Genomic DNA, 20,805 nt, shown 5'->3' on the forward strand with positions numbered 1-20,805 from the left:
GAACTTTTACGTAATAAAACAACTTCAGGGATGATCTGTCAATCAATGCGATCAGCGACGCAATACTGGATCCCCATACCACTAAAAAGACCACTCGAAACAATAAATACTGGTGTATTAGCTACGTTTCCGTTTTTTTGTACAATAATGTGATGACAACAAATAAATAAGTAAACAACAGCCGACAACAATGATGAGCAATACATAACATTGTAAATAAGAATGTGTTCTTAACTGACTTGCCTAGTTAAATAAGGTGAAATAATAATTTAAAAAAATCAAATGCAGTAATTGGAGAAGAACGCTTGAGGGCGACTACGAACCAGTTTTGAATAAACAAGGACAGAAGCAAGCCAAGTGTTGTTGGGTCAGAGGCGAAGGTTCATAGTTGAAATTCGAAAAGATGGTGGCGCACGCAGAAATACGCGTGGTTCACCGTGGTGGCAGCAAAATAAACTTCAGAGAGCCAGTTATTACAAATGATTCCAGGTACGTGTGTGTACTTTGCAGCTGACATGAGCTAAACCTGAATTAACTGTATGTCACAAGTATGGCATGGATGCAAACTGTAGCCCTGGCTAGCTACTGTGGCTAGTTAGCTAGCACGTTAGCTAACGTGTTACTGTATAGCTACAACACAAGTATTCTAATCTTGAGAGAAACGTAACGTTGGCTATTGTTGTCTGTGGTCCTGTAGCTCAGTTGGTACAGCATGGCGCTTGCAACGCAAGAATTATGGGTTCGATTCCCGGGAGCACCCATACGTAAAATGTATACGTGCAAGGCCATTGCTTCGTCCCGCAACGAACCATTGTTTATACAGACGACTCGTTGAGGAAGCTTCCGTACGTAGTCAGGCGTCCACTTAACAGCGGCATATTCCGTATCTCTAGGGACGATATACTGCATGATCGTAGCTAAATCGCTTTGGGTAAAAGTTCTTGCTAAATGGCTTATACACAGAACCAAGTGCAGTGGTGGAAATAGTACCCAATTGTCATACATGAGTCATTTTCTATTAAGGTATCTTTACTTTTACTCAAGTTAAAGTCACCCAGCAAAATAATAGTCTAAAAGTATTTGGTTTTAAATATACTTAAGTATTAAAAATGTAATTGGATAAAATATACTTATAAACTTATAAATAATTGCTTATATTAAGTAAACCAGACGGCACCATATTCTTGTTTTTTTTAATTTATGGATAGCCAGGGGCTCCAACACTGACATAATTTACAAATTAAGGATGTGTGTTTATTGAGTCACCAGATCAGTGGCAGTAGGGATGACCATTTTCCTGTCCTGCTAAGCATTCAAAAGGTCAGAAATTGTATTCAGTAAAAAGTACATTATTTTGGATTCCAAAAGAAAATACTTTTTTAAGTACATTACACCACTGCACAGAACAAAAATAAAAATGCAACAGGCAACAATTTCAAAGATTTTCCTTAGTTACTATTTATAAGAAAATCTGTCATTTTAAATTAATTCATTAGGCCCTAATCTATTGATTTCACATGACTGGGAATACAGATATACATCTGTTGGTCATAGATACCTTACCTGGTAGGGGCATGGATCACAAAACCAGTCAGTTTCTGGTGTGACCACTATTTGCCTTATGCAGCACCCCACATCGCCTTTGCATAGAGTTGATCAGGCTCTTGGTTGTGGCCTGTGGATTGTTGTCCCCTTCTTCAATGGCTGTGCGAAGTTGCTGAATATTGTCAGGAACTGGAACATGCTGTCATACACATTGATCCAGAGCATCCCAATTGTGCTCAGTGGGTGACATGTCTGGTAAGTTTCAGGCCATGGAAGAACTGGGACATTTTTAGCTTCCAGGAATTGTGTACAGATACTTGCGACATGGGGCAGTGCATTATCATGCTAAAACATGAGGTGATGGTGGGGGATGAGTGGCACAACAGTGGGCCTCAGGATCTCGTCACGTTATTTCTGCATTCAAATTGCCATCGATAAAATGCAATAGTGTCCGTTGTCCGTAGCTTATGCCTGCCCATACCATAAGCCCACCGCCCACATTGAGCGAACCACTCGCCCACACGATTCCATACATGCTGTCTGCCATTTTCCCGGTACGGTTGAAACTGGGAATCATCTTTGAAGAGCACACTTCTCCAGCATGCCAGTGGCCATCGAAGGTAAGCATTTGCCCACTGAAGTCGGTTAGGATGCCGAACTGCAGTCAGGTCAATGCCCTGGTGAGGACGACGAGCACGCAGAGAAGCTTCCTTGAGACGGTTTCTGACAGTTTCTGCAGAAATTATTCGGTTGTGCAAACCCACAGTTTCATCAGCTGTTTGGATGGCTGGTAACAAATGATCCCGCAGGTGAAGAAGCCGGATGTGGAGTTCCTGGGCTGGCGTGGTTACACTTGGTCTGCGGTTGTGAGACTGGTTGGACGTACTGCCAAATTCTCTAAAACAACGTTGGAGGCAGCTTATGGTAGAGAAAGGAACATTCAATTCTCTGGCAAAAGCTCTGGTGGACATTCCTGCAGTCAGCATGCCAATTACACACTCCCTCAACTTCAGAAATGTGTGTCATTGTGTTGTGACAACTGCAAATTTTAGTGGCCTTTTATTGTCCCCAGCACAAGGTGCACCTGTGTAATGAATTATTATGCTGTTTAATCCGCTTTTTGATATGCCACACCTGTCCGGTGGATGGATTATCTTGGCAAAGGAGAAATTATCACTAAAAGGGATGTAAGCAAATTTGTGCACAAAATGAGGGAAGCTTTTTGTGCGTATGGAAAATTGCTGGGTTCTTTTATTTCAGCTCATGAAACATGGGACTGACACTTTACATGGTGCGTTCTTATATTTTTGGTGCCACGTTTGATAACACTTAAGGGACCCACTTCCTCTCTGCTTACCTCATGTCAAAATAAGTCCCCCAGAAGTTATTCCTTTTTATCTACATATTGCACACGTGCAGGACTTTTATTTGAGGTAAGCAGAGAGGAAGTGGGTCTACAACAGACCCACGTTTGGAAAGTCTGTTAAATAATACAATCTTTTAGATAATGTGTCTCAAATTCCCTCCCGTCATAATGACCAACCCGCCATGGCCACCGGCACAGTAAGTTGAAATGGAATTGTTTTTAACTTCTGGCTTCCCAGAATTTTATTTCTTGTTTTGTGCAACCCAATACGCTAGCGTTTCTTCTATTGTATGTAAATACACCTGAGTTGCTAAAAGCACCTAACCGCTATCGTAAGCTAGCTAGACCTGTTTTTGGTATTTAGCTAGCTAGTTAGCTAATCATAATAAACAGTCGGGTGTCTATGTTGAATCGGGAATAATCATAGTCTGTAAACTGATTTCTTTCCGGTCCTTTTCACCAGGTTCCTTTTGTGTGCCTCGGGGGAGTCAGTGAAAGTGTACAGTTCCAGCTCTGAGGAATGCGTCCATGATTTGCAGGGACACACAGACCTGGTGTCAGGCATTGTCCGCAACCCTTCAAACCACCTGCAGGTTTGTAAATACAGTAGCTACCAGTTTGTGTGCCCGATATGTGTAAACTTTCCATACTGGGCATTACAGGAAAGCACTATACAAAACAGCGCCATAGACTTTAACTAACCGTCCTTGGCGACACTTTCTTCGTTCTTGAGTCAGTGAAAAAAGTATCTTTAAATGTCTGTGTCCAGGTGCAGGTGGTTCTACAAAAAAAAACTGCAAAAACGCTTGGCAAAACAGTGCTACTATTCTTGCCATGTAATCTTGTTTTTTTACCAAGTGAGAAATCCATCTTGCATGTGTGTAGATCTTTGTTTTGGTTGCGCAATCTGTCATCTACTTCTACAGTTCCTGCAAAGATGTTGTAAAATGCAAGATGTCTGGCAGCTAAAATGGCGAGGGAACACCTCACTTGGTGCAAAACGTAGATTTAATATCTTTTTTTGTTTTTGTAGAATGACCTGCAACTAACACATTTCTAAGATACTTTTTTGACCGAATCGAGAACAAAGAAAGTATAACCAAGAAAAGTTAAGTTGAAAAATCTAAGGTGACATCTTGTATAAGGCTTTTCTGTAACGCCCAGTATGGAGACATAGTTATCACATATCTGGTAGCTATAAATACAGTAGCTACATACGTGTCTGCAATCAGCATGTTTGTCGAATGAATGGTTTGTTGTTGCTCTTATGGTTTGGTGTTTCTGAGGAATGTTTGTTCATTGCAATGTTTTGAGTGTAGACGTGACATTGTTGCACTCTCCTGCAGGTATACTCGTGCTCAGCAGATGGCACTGTCCGATTGTGGGACTTCACAGATGGCATCCTCATCAAGGTACAGCCGCACCCTTTGCCAAAATCATTTGCGATCGCTGCTTCCTTTTTGCTTTATGTACAGTACTAGTCAAAGCTTGGACACCTACTCATTCAAGGGTTTTTCTTTATTTTTACTACTTTCTACATTTTAAAATAATAGTAAAGACATCAAAACTATGAAATAACACACCTGGAATCATGTAATAACCAATAAGCTGCCTTGGTGACAGCTTTGCACAGACTTGGCATTCTCTCAACCAGCTTCTCCTGGAAAGGTGTAATTCATCGCAAAACATCTCAATTGGGTTGAGCTCGGGTGATTGTGGAGGTCAGGTCATCTGATGCAGCACTCCATCACTCTCCTTCTTGGTCAAATAGCCCTTACACAGCCTGGAGGTGTGTTGGGTCATTGTCCTGTTGAAAAACAAAAGATAGTCCCACTAAGCGCAAACCAGATGGGATGGTGTTTCGTTGCAGAATGCTGTGGTAGCCATGCTGGTTAAGTATGCCTTGAATTCTAAATAAATCGCAGACCGTGTCATCAGGAAAGCACCTCCACACATCACACCTCCTCCATGATTCACGATGAGAACCACACATGCGGAGATCATCCGTTCACGTACTCTGCGTCTCACAAAGACAAAGCGGTTGGAACCAAAAATCTCCTATTTGGACTCCAGACCAAAGGACAGATTTCCACCAGTCTAATGTGCATTGCTCGTGTTTCTTTGCCCAAGCAAGTCTCTTCTTATTGGTGTTCTTTAGTAGTGGTTTCTTTGCAGCAATTTGACCATGAAGGTCTGATGTTGATGTGTCTGTGAAGTATTTATTTGGACTGTGATTTCTGAGGCTGGTAACTAATGAGCTTATCCTCTGCAGCAGAGGTAACTCTGGGTCATCCTTTCCTGTGGCGGTCCTCATGAGAGCCAGTTTCATCATGGCGCTTGATGGTTTTTGCGACTGCACTTGAAGAAAAGTTCAAAGTTCTTGATTCCGGATTGACTGACCTTCATGTCTTTAAAGTAATGACGGACTGTCGTTTCTTTGCTTATTTGAGCTGTTCTTGCCATAATATGGACTTGGTCTTTTACCAAATAGGGCCAATATCTGTATACCACCCCTAGAATGTCACAACACAACTGATTGGGTCAAACAAATTAAGGAAAGAAATTCCACAAATCAACTTTTAACATGGCACACCTGTAATTTTAAATGCATTCCAGTTGACTAGAATGGTTGTGAGAATGCCAAGAGTGTGCAAAGCTGTCATCTAGGCAAAGGGTGGCTACTTTGAAGAATCAAATATAAAAAAATATATTTTAATTTAACACTTTTGTTTACTACATGATTCCGTGTGTTTATTTCCTAGTTTTGATATCTTCACCATTATTCTACAATGTAGAAAATAGTACAAATAAAGAAACCCTGGAATGAGTAGGTTTGTCAACTTTTGACTGGTTCTGTATTTATAAATCACTTCACTATAATACTTTTCAGACCTTCATTATTGGGTACCCCATCTACTCCATATACGTCTCTGAAAATCATGGAGGAGTTGTGTTTGTCGTCGTCCCAATGGCAAATGACAAAAGCTCTGGTAAGTACAAATCAGAGGTTGGCATTTGCACATCAATTGTCCTTAAATGCCTATATAGGGTCTTTTTGCAGTCAGTCAGTGTTCTTTCAAGTCACAAGTGATTTATTTTGTAATTGGTCAACATAATAGTGCAGAATGTGGAGGAGGGTGATCTCTGACATGGTTGTGTGTGTCTTCAGAGCTGTTCCAGCTGGTAGCTGTTCATCTGCCCCGAAGTGAGGACCAGGAAGTGGAGGCGCGAGAGCTCTCGGCCGTCCTCTGTGATGTCAGACCCTCCGGGGCTGCCTCCTTTGGCAGAGAGGTACGTGTAGTAGGCCTACCTGGAACTTCAGTAGCAAACAAGTTTCTTGGCAGCAAACAATTTACGCTTGGGTCACTTGTCATAGTTTGCCATTGTATTGTTAAGCGAAAGGTTTGAGTTTTTTTTTATTACCACCTCCAATATGGACGCCAGCTCTTTGTGAAAAGCTTGTTTATTCCTCCAATCTAACAGGGTGAATACATTGCTGCCGCCAAAGGTTTACAGCTTGAGGTGTTTTTCTTCAAGAAGCAGAAGTCCTACAGGTAAACAACATTCTGCCCTGTCAGGAGGCTGTCCCCTTCAAGGACTCTAAGCATGAATGTTAATGTCTTTCTGGCTAGTGTTTGTGCAATACAAGTCCAAACACGCTGAACGGCAGTCCTGTCTGTTGGATGAGTGGCCTTTCTGCTTGTCTGTGGTCAGGAGTGGGGGAGTTCAGCCAGCCCTCTCGATTGTTTTGAGCAACCCCCTCGTCTGGAAACGGGATTGATTACATTACAGTATGTTATGGGGATTTGACATTGCCCGACTAAACATTGGTCATCACTAGTCATAGCACTCATTCAACTGTATTGTCTGTTTCTGTGCCCCACAGGTTTTTCCTCAAGCCGGGGAATAAGAAATGGGCCAAGAATGCCTTCACCTGTGTCTCGTGCCACCCTAAAGAGGACTGTATCGCCACAGGTCACGAGGACGGCAAAATTCGCCTGTGGTGAGTGATGCCGGAGGAACATTGCGGCCATGACCATACATGGTCTCACTTAAGACCACATTTAGGGGGAACACTGGATTGGCATCACTCACAATCAATGTTCTTTCTCTGTCTTCATAGGAGAAACTTCAACCAGAAGAAGGAGTACACATACTCCACCCTACACTGGCACCACGGGGCAGTCAACACACTGCAATTCACCCCTGAAGGTAACCTATAACCCCTGACCCTATAACTGTTGAATTATACCTGTACAAATCATCATCTTTGATCACACTACAGGGGTCGCATGTCTGTTATATGAGATATATTCCCAAATATTAAATTTTCTCTGTTAATTAAGCTGTGTGCAAAGAACTGACATGCATGATTGTTGCTGACACTCTGATTGTCCAGATGAAGGGAATTAAATAGTCTATAATGCGCACTACTGTGGCACTCAACTCAAGCAGTGGTACTGCTGACAAAGTAATTCAAAGCCTCTACTTTGTCACTCGGGTCGGCTTGCAACTTTCCAGTGCTACTATTTTTGCCATGTAATCTTATTAAAACAAAATCAGAATACTTTACCTATTTACCTCGTCGACTTGCCATGTGTTCTGTAAGATAAATATTCCTCTTGAGGCGCATTCAAGTTGCGAGAGCCATGGGGAGGGAAACATGTATTCTGACAAGCAATCAGTTCACATAAATTGTTAATGCAAAGCCGTTTTAGTAAATGTATTATGAAAGCATTTTTGACCTTTGTTTAAAAAAAAAAGTTACAGCTGAAGTTTTCAGTCATGGTCTAGGAGCAGCTGCGCAACAGCTCAAAGTGGACAATGGCATCTTAATTAAAGGGCAGTGATGTACTTTGTAATAGAAATGCCTGAAAGTGAACAATTATAATAAAATATTAATTATGAATAACAACAACAATCAGGATGTTGTGTCCAATGGGGTAAATGCAGATGGACAAACCCCATGCTTCAGCATATGTAAATGTTATAGCCACTATGCTGCATCAATTGGGCTACAGGTGATAATGCTTAGTGCTAATGGTACATCTGATAGACCATGCATGGTCCAATATGTCAAAATTATTCAAATATTTTTACCAATATGTTATTGGGCTCATTTCTGAAGGTGGAAATGATATTTTAGATGTTGTCAGCATACTTATTTTCTTTCATTTTGGAGTAAAATGTCCTTTTATAAAAGTCAGCAGAACTGAGCTTCTCAGTCCTTCAATATAAAAAGGATCCTCGATGAACTGCAAGGAAAACATTAGGACATTTAGCTGGCTACATTCTTTCTATGATAAACATGAGAAATCTGATGGCAATGCGTGTTTTTTTGGGAAAAAACACCTTGCACTTCTGTTATCTGATGAAAACCCAGCTATTTTTTGCAGAAAACTATAGTTGCACGTCGCTGATCATTCTATTTAGGCAAATAAACACAGTTGACTTTCAATATAAAATGCAGGTGAAATGGTTTGAAACTCAGATTTTCTGATTGTCTGCGTTTTGAAAATGCACATTTCTAAAAGCTAATGCGACCCCTGCTCTATGCCAACTGTTTTCCTGGTTCATGATGGAAGCATTCTGACCAGTGGCGTGATGGCCTTTGTCTCCGCTTCTTTTCTGTAGGCACCAACCTGCTAAGTGGGGGGATAGAATCGGTGCTGGTCCAGTGGCGTTACACACAAGAGACCCAGATGGACTTCCTGCCGCGCCTGGGCGGTGCAATCACACACATTGCCGTGTCACCTGACGGTTCATTGTTCTGCACCTCCCACTCTGACAACAGTAAGGACTGTTGCACCCTGTTACAATAATTTCATGGTTCATTCCTCCATCTTGCCTCCCTCCCTTGAAGTAATCTCTGATCTGACATGACTGGAATGGTAACTGCTATGTAGCGGATTTCAGTGATTACTTTAAGGAAAGATGCTTAAAACTGTTCAGGGTCCTCCGTCTCACTCTTGAAAGGGAAGATTCCCAAGTAGCATATACTATTTTATCTTAGCAATGGCTGGTGCTGACATCACCATGTACAGTGGGGTCCAACATTTGATTAAAGATGAGCAAAAAATACTGTGTATATAAACAAATAAATCGAATTTTATTGCTGACACAAACTTATCTGATGTTATTGCGGGTGTAGCGAAATGCTTGTGTTCCAAAGTAATTCTGAGCTATATTGTATGCACCATTGTTTTTATTATTTTATACTAACACAATTGCTCAGAGAAAGATTGTGTTTAACAAGTAATAAATAAATACATCTCAAAGATAGGGGTCAAAATAATTGGATCCCCTGTTCAATATTCCCCTTGCAAGGATAACGACCCAGACTTTGGCACTTGGATTGGAACCAGTGCTATGGTCAGATGACATGAAAATAGAGCTCTTTGGCCACGCCAAAGATGCATAATCAGAAAAGAACCACACACCTACTGTAAAATATGGTGGTGAATCATCAGAATTTCATCTTGTTCACCTGGGGATTTCCTGGTGTCAAATGAATTAAGGTCAAACAGCATCATGAACTTTACCATGTACCAGAACATTTTGTCCAGAAGGCTGAAACTTGGCAACACGTGGATCTTTCAGCAAGACAATAACCACAAGAGCACATCCAAAATCCACAAAGAAATGGTTAATTGACCACAAAATCAACATTTTGCAATGGCCTTCTCAGTCTCCAGACCTAGATGGCCATTGACAGACATAACCTCATTGAAAACCTGTGGTTTTAATTCACAAGGGAAGTCCATAAGAGCAGATAAAACATATCAAAGATCTGGAAGGGTTCTGAATGGCAGATTGGTCTAAGATCCCTCCCAATGTGTTCTTCAATCTCATAAAAAGTTTTTTTTAAATCTCTCTTATCTTTGCCAGGGGAGAGTGTTGGAGTAAAGTGATTTTGATCTCTGACTTGTTAAACAAAATCTCGTTCTCTGAACAATTGTGGTAGTATTAAATAATTAAAATTTAAAAAAATTGCGCATACAATATAGCTCATTATTTTTATTTATTTTAGTTTTTTTTTTGTTCATCTTTATCAAGGGATCCAATAATTTTGGACCCACTATATGTTGTGTCAAACAACTGTAAGGGCTTTTGGATGTTGTCACGGAGTTTAATCTGTAGACCTGATCCATCTTTTTTTCCCCCCTATTTTCCCTGTCAAGAAATCACTATCATCCAGAGCTGTGTTAAAGTGTCGGCCGTCATCCAGGGGCTGGTCAAGGGTGAGGGTGTGCGGACAAACCTGATGATCGACCCGCGTAGCAAAGCCTTGGTGCTCAACGGGAAACCAGGCCACTTGCAGTTCTACTCTCTCCATCGCGACAAGCTGCTCTACAATGTAAGCATAGCTTTTATTGCCTGGAGCTGTCAAAGAAAAACACCAAACACTGTCCTTGTTAACTTGGCCCAGTGGAGCTACCTAGGAAGGTTCTTGAACATTGATGTCATGTGACTATTAGACATAGAATGACTAGAATGGATGGCCTGAGTCTTGGAGGTCTGGCTTCGCTCTTTTGTCATGAACTCAAAATTAACCCTTTGATAAGTGAATTAACTCTTATTGACCAATCAAGCTGATGAAAATGATTTGACTATTTCTCTTCTACCTTCAGTTGGACATAGTACAGCAGGAGTACATCCACGAAGAGGGTCTGGACCAGTTTGAGGTGGTCAGGGCGGCGTTCGACACCCGCGGCGACTGGCTTGCTACGGTGGAGGAGAGGACGCAAAAAGGCTCTGAGCTAGAGATTAATTTGAAGATGTGGGCGTACGATGAGAAAACTCAGAGGTACTATTTGTTTGCACACCATAGTAACCACTACTGGTTACATGTTGTTGTACATGTCTTCGTATCAACGTGCCATTTTTCATGCTCGTCATTAACAAGCCCCTTAGTTAATGCTGTTCACACGTTTGGCCGTATCCATGTGATACTTTTGGTCCTGTAGTGTATGTGGCCACCTGCTCGTCGAATGTCGCATTCCAAAATCATGGCCATTAATATGGAGTTGGGGTCCCCCCCCCCCCCCCCCCCCCTTTGCTGCTATAACAGCGGCTTTCCACTTGATGTTGGAACATTGCTTCCATTCAGCCACAAGAGCATTAGTGACGTCGGGCACTGATGTTGGGCGATTAGGCTTGGCTCGTAGTCGGCATTCCAATTCATCCCAAAGGTGTTTGATGGGGGTTGAGGTCGGGGCTCTGTGCAGGCCTGTCAAGTTCTTCCACACCGATCTCGACAAACCATTTCTTTACGGACCTCGCTTTGTGCATGAGGGCATTGTCATGCTGAAACAGGAAAGGGCCTTTCTCCAAACTGTTGCCACAAAGTTGGAAGAACAGAATCGTCTAGAATTGTATGGTATAGCGTTAAGATTTCCCTTGGCTGAAAAACAGCCCCAGACCATTATTCCTCCTCCACCAAACTTTACAGTTGGCACTATGCAATCTGGCAGGTAGCGGTCTCCTGGCATCCGCCAAACCCAGATTAGTCCATTGGACTGCCAGATGATAAGGCTTGATTCATCACTCCAGAGAACGAGTTTCCACTGCTCCAGAGTCCAATGGCTGCGAGCTTTATACCACTCCAGCCGACGCTTGGCATTGTGCATGGTGATCTTAGGCTTGTGTGCAGCTGCTCGACCATGGAAAACCATTTCATGTAGCTCCCTACTAACAGTTATTTTGCTGACATTGCTTCCAGAGGCAGTTTGGAACTCGGTAGTGAGTGTTGCAACTGAGGACAGACAATTTTTACGTGCTTCAGCACTCGCCGGTCCCGTTCTGTGAGCTTGTGTGGCCTACCACTTCGCGGCTGAGCCGTTGTTGCTCCTAGGCGTTTCCACTTCACAATAACAGCACTTAGAGTTGACGGGCAGCTCTAGCAGTGTAGAAAATTGATGACCTGGCGGCATCCTTTGACGGTGTCACATTGAAAGTCACTGAGCTCTTCACTAAGGCCATTCTACTGCTAATGTTTGTCTATGGAGATTGTATGGCTGTGTGCTCGATTTTATACACCTGTCAGCAACGGGTGTGGCTGAAATGGCCGACTACACTAATTTGAAGGGATGTCCACATACTTAAACATACACCATATATATACACAAAATTGTGGTTTCCATCTTTCGTCCACTCTCTACCCTTCCTCCTCCCCCCTCTGTAGTTTTGTGCTGAACACTACAGTCACAGCCCCCCACGATGACCAGATTACAGCCATGTGCTTCAGCCCCTCACCAGAGACCACCATGCTGGTGACCATCAGCTTCGACGGCCACTTCAAAGCCTGGCTGCTGGCAGACAACTCGGACACCACGGGTAAATGGTTATTTTCTATCAGTGAGCCTGATGGCCAGGAGTTGGTAAGAGTCTGCCTATAATAATGTTCTTCCATTTTGGTCCTGGAGACCTGCTAGTTATTGTTCACTGACACATGATTCGGCTAATCAAGGTATTGATGATGAGCTAAACCACATTGACGCTCTAATATTCACCCTGGCTTTTCATTTCTCTCTATACCGCTGACTACCAGCAGAGGGCGCCTCCTGGTCATGTGACTTTGTGGGCGGGTACCACCTCCTTAAGCCTGGCTGCTGCTGCTTCTCGGCCGACGGCTCCCTATTGGCTGTCGGTTTCCAGGAAGTGGTGACTGTATGGAGCCCCTCCTGGGAGCTGCTTACCACCCTGTCCCAGCCCCCAGGGGCCATCAGGTCAGATCTCACTCGCACACACCTATAAACAGACAGACGCCCTTAAAAACAACTTCACACACTTATACAAGTATACACAAACATGCATGACCATTCAAACGAGCAGACATTTCAACAACTTTCCTAACAACAAAAATGTGTACGTTAGCAGATATGGCTGTCTATCAACAAACAAGATGGCTTTTTAAACTAGCAGCTGTGACTCGTGATATGAACTTAGATTCACATTTACATTGTTTACTTGTGTAAAAACCCTCCGTGGTAGATAAGTCTGTAATATGCGACTTCACTGGCACAAAACGAGTGTACTTTATGGCAACAGATCGGGAACATACAAAAAAAAAACAAGTGATATTGGCCAGCCATGTCAACTTGGGAGACAGAACCTGCTCCGCAACATTGAGGGAGCCTCTACAACAATATTTGCCAAGTCAACTCCCCCTTCCTTAGGTCAGCGAGTGCAGAAAACTAGTATTTGGTGTTGAGTCTTACTCAATTGCATGCCAGAGCTGCCTAGCTGCTGCCTGTAAACTCGTGATCAATGTTAACTGTTGCAGTGCTGTGTCATTTACGAGTCCCAATTTGAATGTGTTCTTTTTACTTCCATTTGCATGCCCTGGTTTTAGTGCTGTTATTCACAATGGTCCCAAGAGTCAACTATACATCACTCTTCATCCTTTTACTTCCCCCACCTAAATGAGGATGTAATGTATAGGGCTAACTCTGCCTCATATGTGCTCTGAGTAATGTAGGCACTTGCTGGTACAGAAATGGCTTTGGAAGGCGAGCACTGGGCCTCCGCACTGTTATTCCAGCTGCCCACAGCCCCTTGTATAACCGCCTCCTATTGATTTTCTGTTTGGCGTCTGCTTGTGCTCTGAACAGAAATGATTTCAGATGACTGTATTTGTTGTTGTAGCTCTGGTGTGGAAAAGGTCCGTGCCACTAATCCTGTGAGTGTTATGGTCATGGGTACTTTGAAAGTATGGTAAGAGACTGGTGAATGGGTTTGAAAGATGAGACTTTTTTGATCCACCAGGGACCTTTGTTTTGGAAGGTTAAGCTGTTCCAAGTACCTGTTGGGGACCAGCACCAAGAACCAACTCTGTTGCTGGAACCTCCTCACCTGCTCACGTAAGACGGACCCTCTGACGTGCATGTGCCTATGTGCAATTGTCCTATAAGCAACATAACCACAACCTAAAATAAAATCTGTTCAATCCATAGACCTGACGTTTGTTTTCCTACTTTTGTTTCTCTCTCTTCCCTTCTCTCAATCAGTGGAGTGGAGTACCCCCGTGGATGTGAGCCTGCTCCAGGCCGACCCACTGTCTGAGAACATGGCTGCCTTCTGCAGTCAGTCTGGCTGCTCCGACTGTGAGTGCTTCCTGGTTGTAGCTCCTAGCTCCAACAGGACTCTTTCTCTTTGCTTATTTAGATTTAGACTTGGCTGGGTCTACCAAGACCAAAGTACATATTATGGAATACCTAGGGGAACCTGCCATGTTACATGTGTGCAACTAGCTAAACTTTGGGTCTTAGGGTTGTGTGGTATGGCAACATCACCTAAACATCACCTAGGTTATATGGGCTTCACTCATCAATGACCTCTCCTCCCACCAGTGTTTGTGTTCAAGCCCAGCGAGCCGCTGCCCCTCTACTCCCAGAGGGCCTTGTGCACGGGCAAGGTACAGCATGCCGTCTTCGCCCCGCGCGACCAGATGCTGGAGAGCTGCGAGGAGCACGCTCAATGGCTCAACAGATCCCAGCTCTACTTCCTCACCCAACACATGGTGAATATATAATACACAGACTGTCTCCAGACTCATGGCTTCCTCGTCTCCTTTCCTTTGTCACCCCTAATATATTAAATGACTGGACACACCACATGTTCTGTTCCAATTCAAACCTTGAATACAAGATCCCCCAAACTACTAAATGACATTGAACGTAAAGAACCTGTTTATCTGAGGGGATGGCGCATGTGTGGGTTTTACTTCTTATTCCACTGGCAGGTAACTAACCACAGAGTTCTGTCTGACATCCTCTCTCCATTGTAGGATTTGATGACGTTTAGCACTAAGTCTGAGGAGGACAGACTGTTGGCGTCCAGTAAACGGGTACAATCCCACTTTGTTACAAAGCAGTTGCGAAACATATTGCCAAAGTAATCTATTCCTGTAACACATGTATAGCATTCTCTATTGAAGTCCTGACTGTATTTGTTTTTGGGGTGTTTTTCAGCTCATGGTGGACGACAGTGTTGCCGTGACGCCGTTCTATCTGTTGCTAGGGAAACACAGGCAGCAGCAAGAAGCGCTGACCAATCCCATGGCAGAAAGGATTCAGTTACCACAGGGTTCCATTGCCATCAAGGAGGTGTGTATGTGCGCACGCGCATTCATGCAAGGGCCACTGGCCATTTATTTGCGTACTTGTAAATAAGCTAGTGTTTCTACGTTCTGTAGTGTTGGCCCTCAAAGTTCATGTTTAGTTTTGCTTAAATAGTGCACGTGCCAAGTACTTGTATACTTCCATGTAGTGAACTACTAAATATACTGAGTTCACTTTAGATGCTAGCTAAAACAAGTTGGTCTACAAATATTTCTAGATTGTATTAGAAAGTTAGACCAGGTTCTGGGGGGGGGGGATAAGCATCAGGAGCTCCTCATAACTCACTCCTCTCTCCCCCTCAGCTGCTATACACCCCAGCCCACGTCCTGCCTTCAGCCTCGTTCCTCTGCTCTATGTTCGTCCGCTCCCTGCTCATCTCCAGCTCTCCTGCCAGGTGAGTCCAGTAACTAGTAGTTACTTTATTGTTCCAGACAAGAAAATGAAAAAAAGACATTGTGCCAGTCTGGTGTAGCGGTCGAGGCTTCCGACTCAGGACCGCATATACATTTTGGCCACCCTCTGTCTATGCCTCTACTATTGAGGTCTGAATTCTGTTATTTTTTTAAATTATACATTACAATTGACATAGAATCACAATAAATAGGTTAAGCTATATTGGCCTGAAAACTATTAAGGTCAAAGCAGTATTGTGATGATGGCCTTGCACCCTAGCGGACTCTTTCACCAGTCTTGCTCGGACACATCAGTGTAGATGGAGACACGGCGAGGAAGCCACATCAAATGAAATTTGACCACCTGGTTTGTCTTAATCCCAACTACAAGGCAAGAATTGTAACCAGCGCATCCGGTTCAAGAACTGGAGTTGTGCAGGCCACCACACACTGGCCGTGTCCGAATACCCATACTAGTGTACTACAGACTGCATACTATTTACTCTTCGCCACATACTATTTAGCACGTACCGGTTAGTAAAAAGTATGCCCCGGGTGCAACACAGTAGCGGCTCCTGATTGGCTGAGTAGGTGGGGTGGGACAGACATGCATCGCAGTAACCAGCCTGAAAATAGCTAATTTTCAACTTGATTAATTTCTCTAAACTCTGAATAGAATAGGAATTGCGTTATTGGCCTACTCAGGCTGATTATAATCAGCCTATCACATTCAACCTATACTGTAGTAGACCATATAGCCCATCTATCCTAGGACTGAAGACAGAAAAATATTATTTTGATTCCATTTCAACATATTTATTAGCGAAACCAAAGTGCTGTAACATACACTACCGTTCAAAAGTTTGGGGTCACTTAGAAATGTCGTTGTTTTCCATGAAAACATACATGAAATGAGTTGCAAAATGAATAGGAAATATAAATATAAATAATGATTTGTAATTAAATTATTGTGTCCTTCAAACTTTGTTTTCGTCAAAGAATCCTCCATTTGCAGCAATTACAGCCTTGCAGACCTATGGCATTCTAGTTGTCAATTTGTTAAGGTAATCTGAAGAGATTTTACCCCATGCTTCCTGAAGCACCTCCCACAAGTTGGATTGGCTTGATGGGCACTTCTTGCATACCATAGGGTCAAGCTGCTCCCAAAACAGCTCAATAGGGTTGAGATCCAGTGACTGTGCTGGCCACTCCAAAATGGAGTGATAGCCTTTAAGATACCTTTTACCCTGTACAAATCTCCCACTTTACCACCCCAAAAGCATCCCCAGACCATCCCATTGCCTCCACCATGCTTGACAGATGGCGTCAAGAACTGCTCCAGCATCGTAATTTTTTTCCTCATCTCACGAGTGTTCTTCTTTGTGATCAGAACATCTCAAACTTAGATTTGTCTGTAAAAAAAAAGTGTTATGGACAATCTTCCTCTGTCCAGTGTCTGTTCTTTTGCCCATTTTAATATTTTCTTTGTATTGGCCAGTCTGAGATATGGCTTTTTCTTTGCAACTCTGCCCAGAAGGCCAGCATCCCAGAGTCGCCTCTTCACTTTTGACGTTGAGACTGGTGTTTTGCGTGTACTATTTAATGAAGCTGCCAGTTGAGGACTTGTGAGGCATCTGTTTCTCAAACTAGACACTCTAATGTACTTGTCCTCTTGCTCAGTTGTGCACCAGGGCCTCCCACTCTTTCTATTCTGGTTAGAGCCCGTTTGTGCTGTTCTGTGAAGGGAGCAGTACACAGCGTTGTACGAGATCTTCAGTTTCTTGGCAATTTCTCACATGGAATAGCCTTCATTTCTCAGAACAAGAATAGACTGACGAGTTTCAGAAGAAAGTCCTTTGTTTCTGGCCTGTAATCGAACCCACAAATGCTGATGCTCCAGATACTCAACTACTCTAAAGAAGGGCAGTTTTATTGCTTCTTTAATCAGAACAACAGTTTTCAGCTGTGCTTACATAATTTCAAAATGGTTTTATGATGATCAATTAGCCTTTTTAAAATGATTAGCTAACACAACGTGCCATTGGAACACAGGAGTGATTGTTGCTGATAATGGGCCTACGTAGATATTCCATTAAAAAAATCTGCTTTTCTTTCAAAAACAAGGACATTTCTAAGTGACTCCGAACTTTTGAACGGTAGTTTAATATAAATGCAATCAAATAGCCTAGTACACACAAACTTTTCAGACGTTCAAATCAAAATGCTATTGCACAGAAAAACATGGACAGTCAGGTGCATCGCAAATTCAGAACTACTGGACAGCAACATAATAAACTAAACCACTGATCATTGGAAACGAGATCAGAATGACTGCTCAGGCTTGATCCATTAATTAAATAGGTAGCCTACAAAACTTAAACAATACATATGTTCAAATCAAAAGGCCTGAGTAACATGCCATCAATAACGCAGTACCGACACATTCAGAAATCAAGATGGTTTAGTATTTAGTTTAAAAGCTCTGACGAAGGCCAAGAGAACAGACTTTTCAGTGAGAAAATAGATTCACTATGGGTAAAATAAAAATACTTCTGTTTTCAAATATGATGCAATACTAATTTTAAAGGAGAACAAAAACTACTTAGCCTACTTTTTTTTTCACTGCAGAAGCTTTTGGCATCTTCCCATTTTTAAGTAGCCTAGTTTTGTTGTTTGGCTACTTCAAGAAACCTAGGGCCTATCACTCGCAGCCCACCTCTTCCAATGCATTGTGGAAAAGTGTGCATCAAAATTTGACTAGATCTGAAATTAGTATAACATCCTAGCATTTAGACCATACTTGATTTTTGTTGTTTCCCGCTATTTGTTCACTTCTGTAGCGCATCCCCATATCTAATTGATCAGCTGTTGTCAAAGCTGAAATGAGTATGCCATCCGGGCGTTTAAAGTATACTTGATTTTAGAAATGTCACATACTATTAAACTTAAATTTAAAACTGCCTATTTAGAAAGCAAGTATGGGTATTCGGACACTGCCATTGACTTCCTTTGGAAGGTTGTGAAGTGTTAACTGTCCGCTTTCATTGAGAGGTTGATGTGGACTGAAAAATGACATTAAGAGGCATGTGCATACTGCACAGTTATTATTTGGATGGTTGTTGTCTGCAGCACTCCGACTTGGCATGATGTCTGTGTTGACATTGCTCAGGGTCACTCTGCCAAAGGCCTCCTGGGAGATCAGAGATGGCTCCAGTCTTGGCAGCGAGGCTGAAAACATTATCAGCCTCACGTTAATCATTGCTTTTTTTTCCAAACCAACAATATGCCGTCAGAACTTTTCAAATGCTGACTGAAAAGATCCAAAATAATGTCCCATGATTTGTATTCAGGCTTGTTCTTGGATTCCCGCAGGTGGTTGTTTTAAATGATTGTAAACATACGGTTACATGGGTACAAAACCAAACCGTATGGTTGGACTACTTGACATGAAAACAGGCTGATACACCTCGGTTCAGCAGATAAATTGACAATGCTATGGAAAATGTCATTTTATGCTGACTGTTAGGAATAGTTGCTTAGTTGGCCTCACGCCCGGGACTTTCACCTCCCTTATACAAGTGTTTTGTTGTTTTATAATTGCTGAAGAGAGGAAAAGGAACCTGTAGAAGAGGAAATGGAGAGTGAGGAAGAGGACTCTGAAGGGGAAGCAGAGCTCCGAGACGCCAGGCAGGATCTGGGGGGGTCGGCAGCATGGGGCCCAGGTGAGGAGTTGGGGGCACCAGCTCTCACGAAAGCCCAGGAGCGGGAACTGAGGAGAGTGAAACATTTTGACCACAGCTGGCTCAGTAGCCTCCTGGAATGTTAACCTTTACCAAGCCAAAACACACACACACTTTACCCAGTCATAGTTTTCCTATGGCTGTATTTTGATGTAATAAAATATTTCAATTTTCAAATGTGCCATATCATGCTTATCATTTTTGGCATCACCCTCCCAAGATTATTTTAGTTTTGCTGTACTTAAAAAAATAAAAAAAATAAAAAAATTGTTTGTGTGTGTGTATATATACACAATCTCACTATGTAGTATGTCTGTCTCCATGCAGTAGGGTTGGGCAGTATCGTCATACCGTTTCTCATCCCGAGATTTACTTATTACCGGCTTAGTACACAAGAGGGCGCCAAAAAAGCCAATTGGGTGTCTATTATCAGAATGGTAACAAAATTATCACAAGTAATAGCGCATTTCCATAGGGGCTGCTAGCTAAATATGCTAACAAGCGCAAACAAAAATAAATGAAATGGCAAAGACAGGCAATCCAGCTCATAAAGTTATACGTGTATAGGTAGGACTTACCGAATGTCCTTTTGTGAGTTTGGACTTTTACAAGCGAATGTAAACGAAAGACATTGCTCAAATTAACAAAGTTTTGAGGCATGCTTGTATGAAGCAAGAACAGTACTGGTCGCTATGGCAACGAGCCTGCCTGCTCTGCTTGAAAAAGAGTGGGGGAGGAGCAGCAGACAGGCCGAGAACTGAGAGGAGAAAAACACAAGGAAATTGAGACACCGCTGGCTCTAGCCGACAGATAACTCATCCAAAGGGCTTTGACTTCTCAAACACTGCAGAAAGCTAATACTATGATTCACCCTCACATTATTAATTCAGCCACTTACTTAGATAACTAGCAAATTAAATTTAGGGGTTGCGAGATTCTGCGTTTTTCACACAGGAAAAATAGTCATAGATCTTTCAGTGTTTTCTAAAGTCAGATCTAAAATGCTTCTTATTGTCATTTCTGCTCGGTGTCAGACATTTTGTGCTTCAGTTGCACTTCTCCATTCAGAATGCCGTTCATGAATTCTCATCTATCACTGATAGTCAATGCTCTGACGGTGTAGCTACTTTTCTCTGGTACTTTTCTCAGTGTAGCCAGCCTACTTTTCTCTGGTAAAATGAAAGATTAACTTTAAGCAAAACATTAGGAAATGTAGATGGCTACATTCTTTCTATGATAAACATTTAGAAATTTGACGGCCATGCATTGTTCTTTTTACAAAAATACCTTGCTTTTTCACTGTAAGCTCATTTACTTGTATGTCTGCCTGCCAAATAGCGTTGCGCTTCTGTTGTCATCTGAAAGTTCATTTATTTTCAGACATGTGGCACTAATGTATTTTCTGTGAAGCAAAAAAACTCTTGACTTTCAATATAAAATGCAATCCTTGTCAATACCACAGCTGGACTCACCTGCTCCAATTTTCTACGGTTGCGCTATTTACAAACAAACAGGTGACTGGCTCAACTGTTCTGGGGAACTACTGTATGCCTCATAATGTCACAGGTGAAATAAAGAACGCGATCTGCTTTATCTCCTAACGTATTGCACAAGTTGACTGCAGCTATTTACCTAAAGTA

General features: G+C 42.4%; 1 protein-coding gene across 2 annotated transcripts; it reads left to right on the forward strand.

Moving 5' to 3' along the window:
• Positions 1–395: 395 nt before the first annotated feature.
• On the forward strand, positions 396–19,432 carry wdr75 (WD repeat domain 75). Of its 2 annotated transcripts, none has more exons than XM_039015003.1 (20): positions 396–489; positions 3,375–3,504; positions 4,258–4,323; positions 5,802–5,901; positions 6,081–6,202; positions 6,395–6,465; positions 6,798–6,914; positions 7,035–7,123; positions 8,546–8,704; positions 10,093–10,268; positions 10,543–10,718; positions 12,096–12,247; positions 12,462–12,639; positions 13,679–13,773; positions 13,921–14,016; positions 14,263–14,432; positions 14,700–14,759; positions 14,884–15,018; positions 15,336–15,427; positions 19,032–19,432. In XM_039015003.1, exons 1-20 carry the CDS (start codon positions 404–406, stop codon positions 19,249–19,251), a joined length of 2,490 nt encoding a protein of 829 aa, XP_038870931.1. In that variant the 5' UTR covers positions 396–403; the 3' UTR covers positions 19,252–19,432. The 2 variants fall into 2 exon arrangements, with proteins under 2 accessions (XP_038870931.1, XP_038870932.1); XM_039015004.1 differs by having other exon boundaries at positions 12,465–12,639.
• Positions 19,433–20,805: the final 1,373 nt, after the last annotated feature.

This window comes from Salvelinus namaycush, chromosome 19, assembly GCF_016432855.1.
Source record: "Salvelinus namaycush isolate Seneca chromosome 19, SaNama_1.0, whole genome shotgun sequence".
In the NCBI taxonomy this organism is placed as follows: domain Eukaryota; kingdom Metazoa; phylum Chordata; class Actinopteri; order Salmoniformes; family Salmonidae; genus Salvelinus; species Salvelinus namaycush.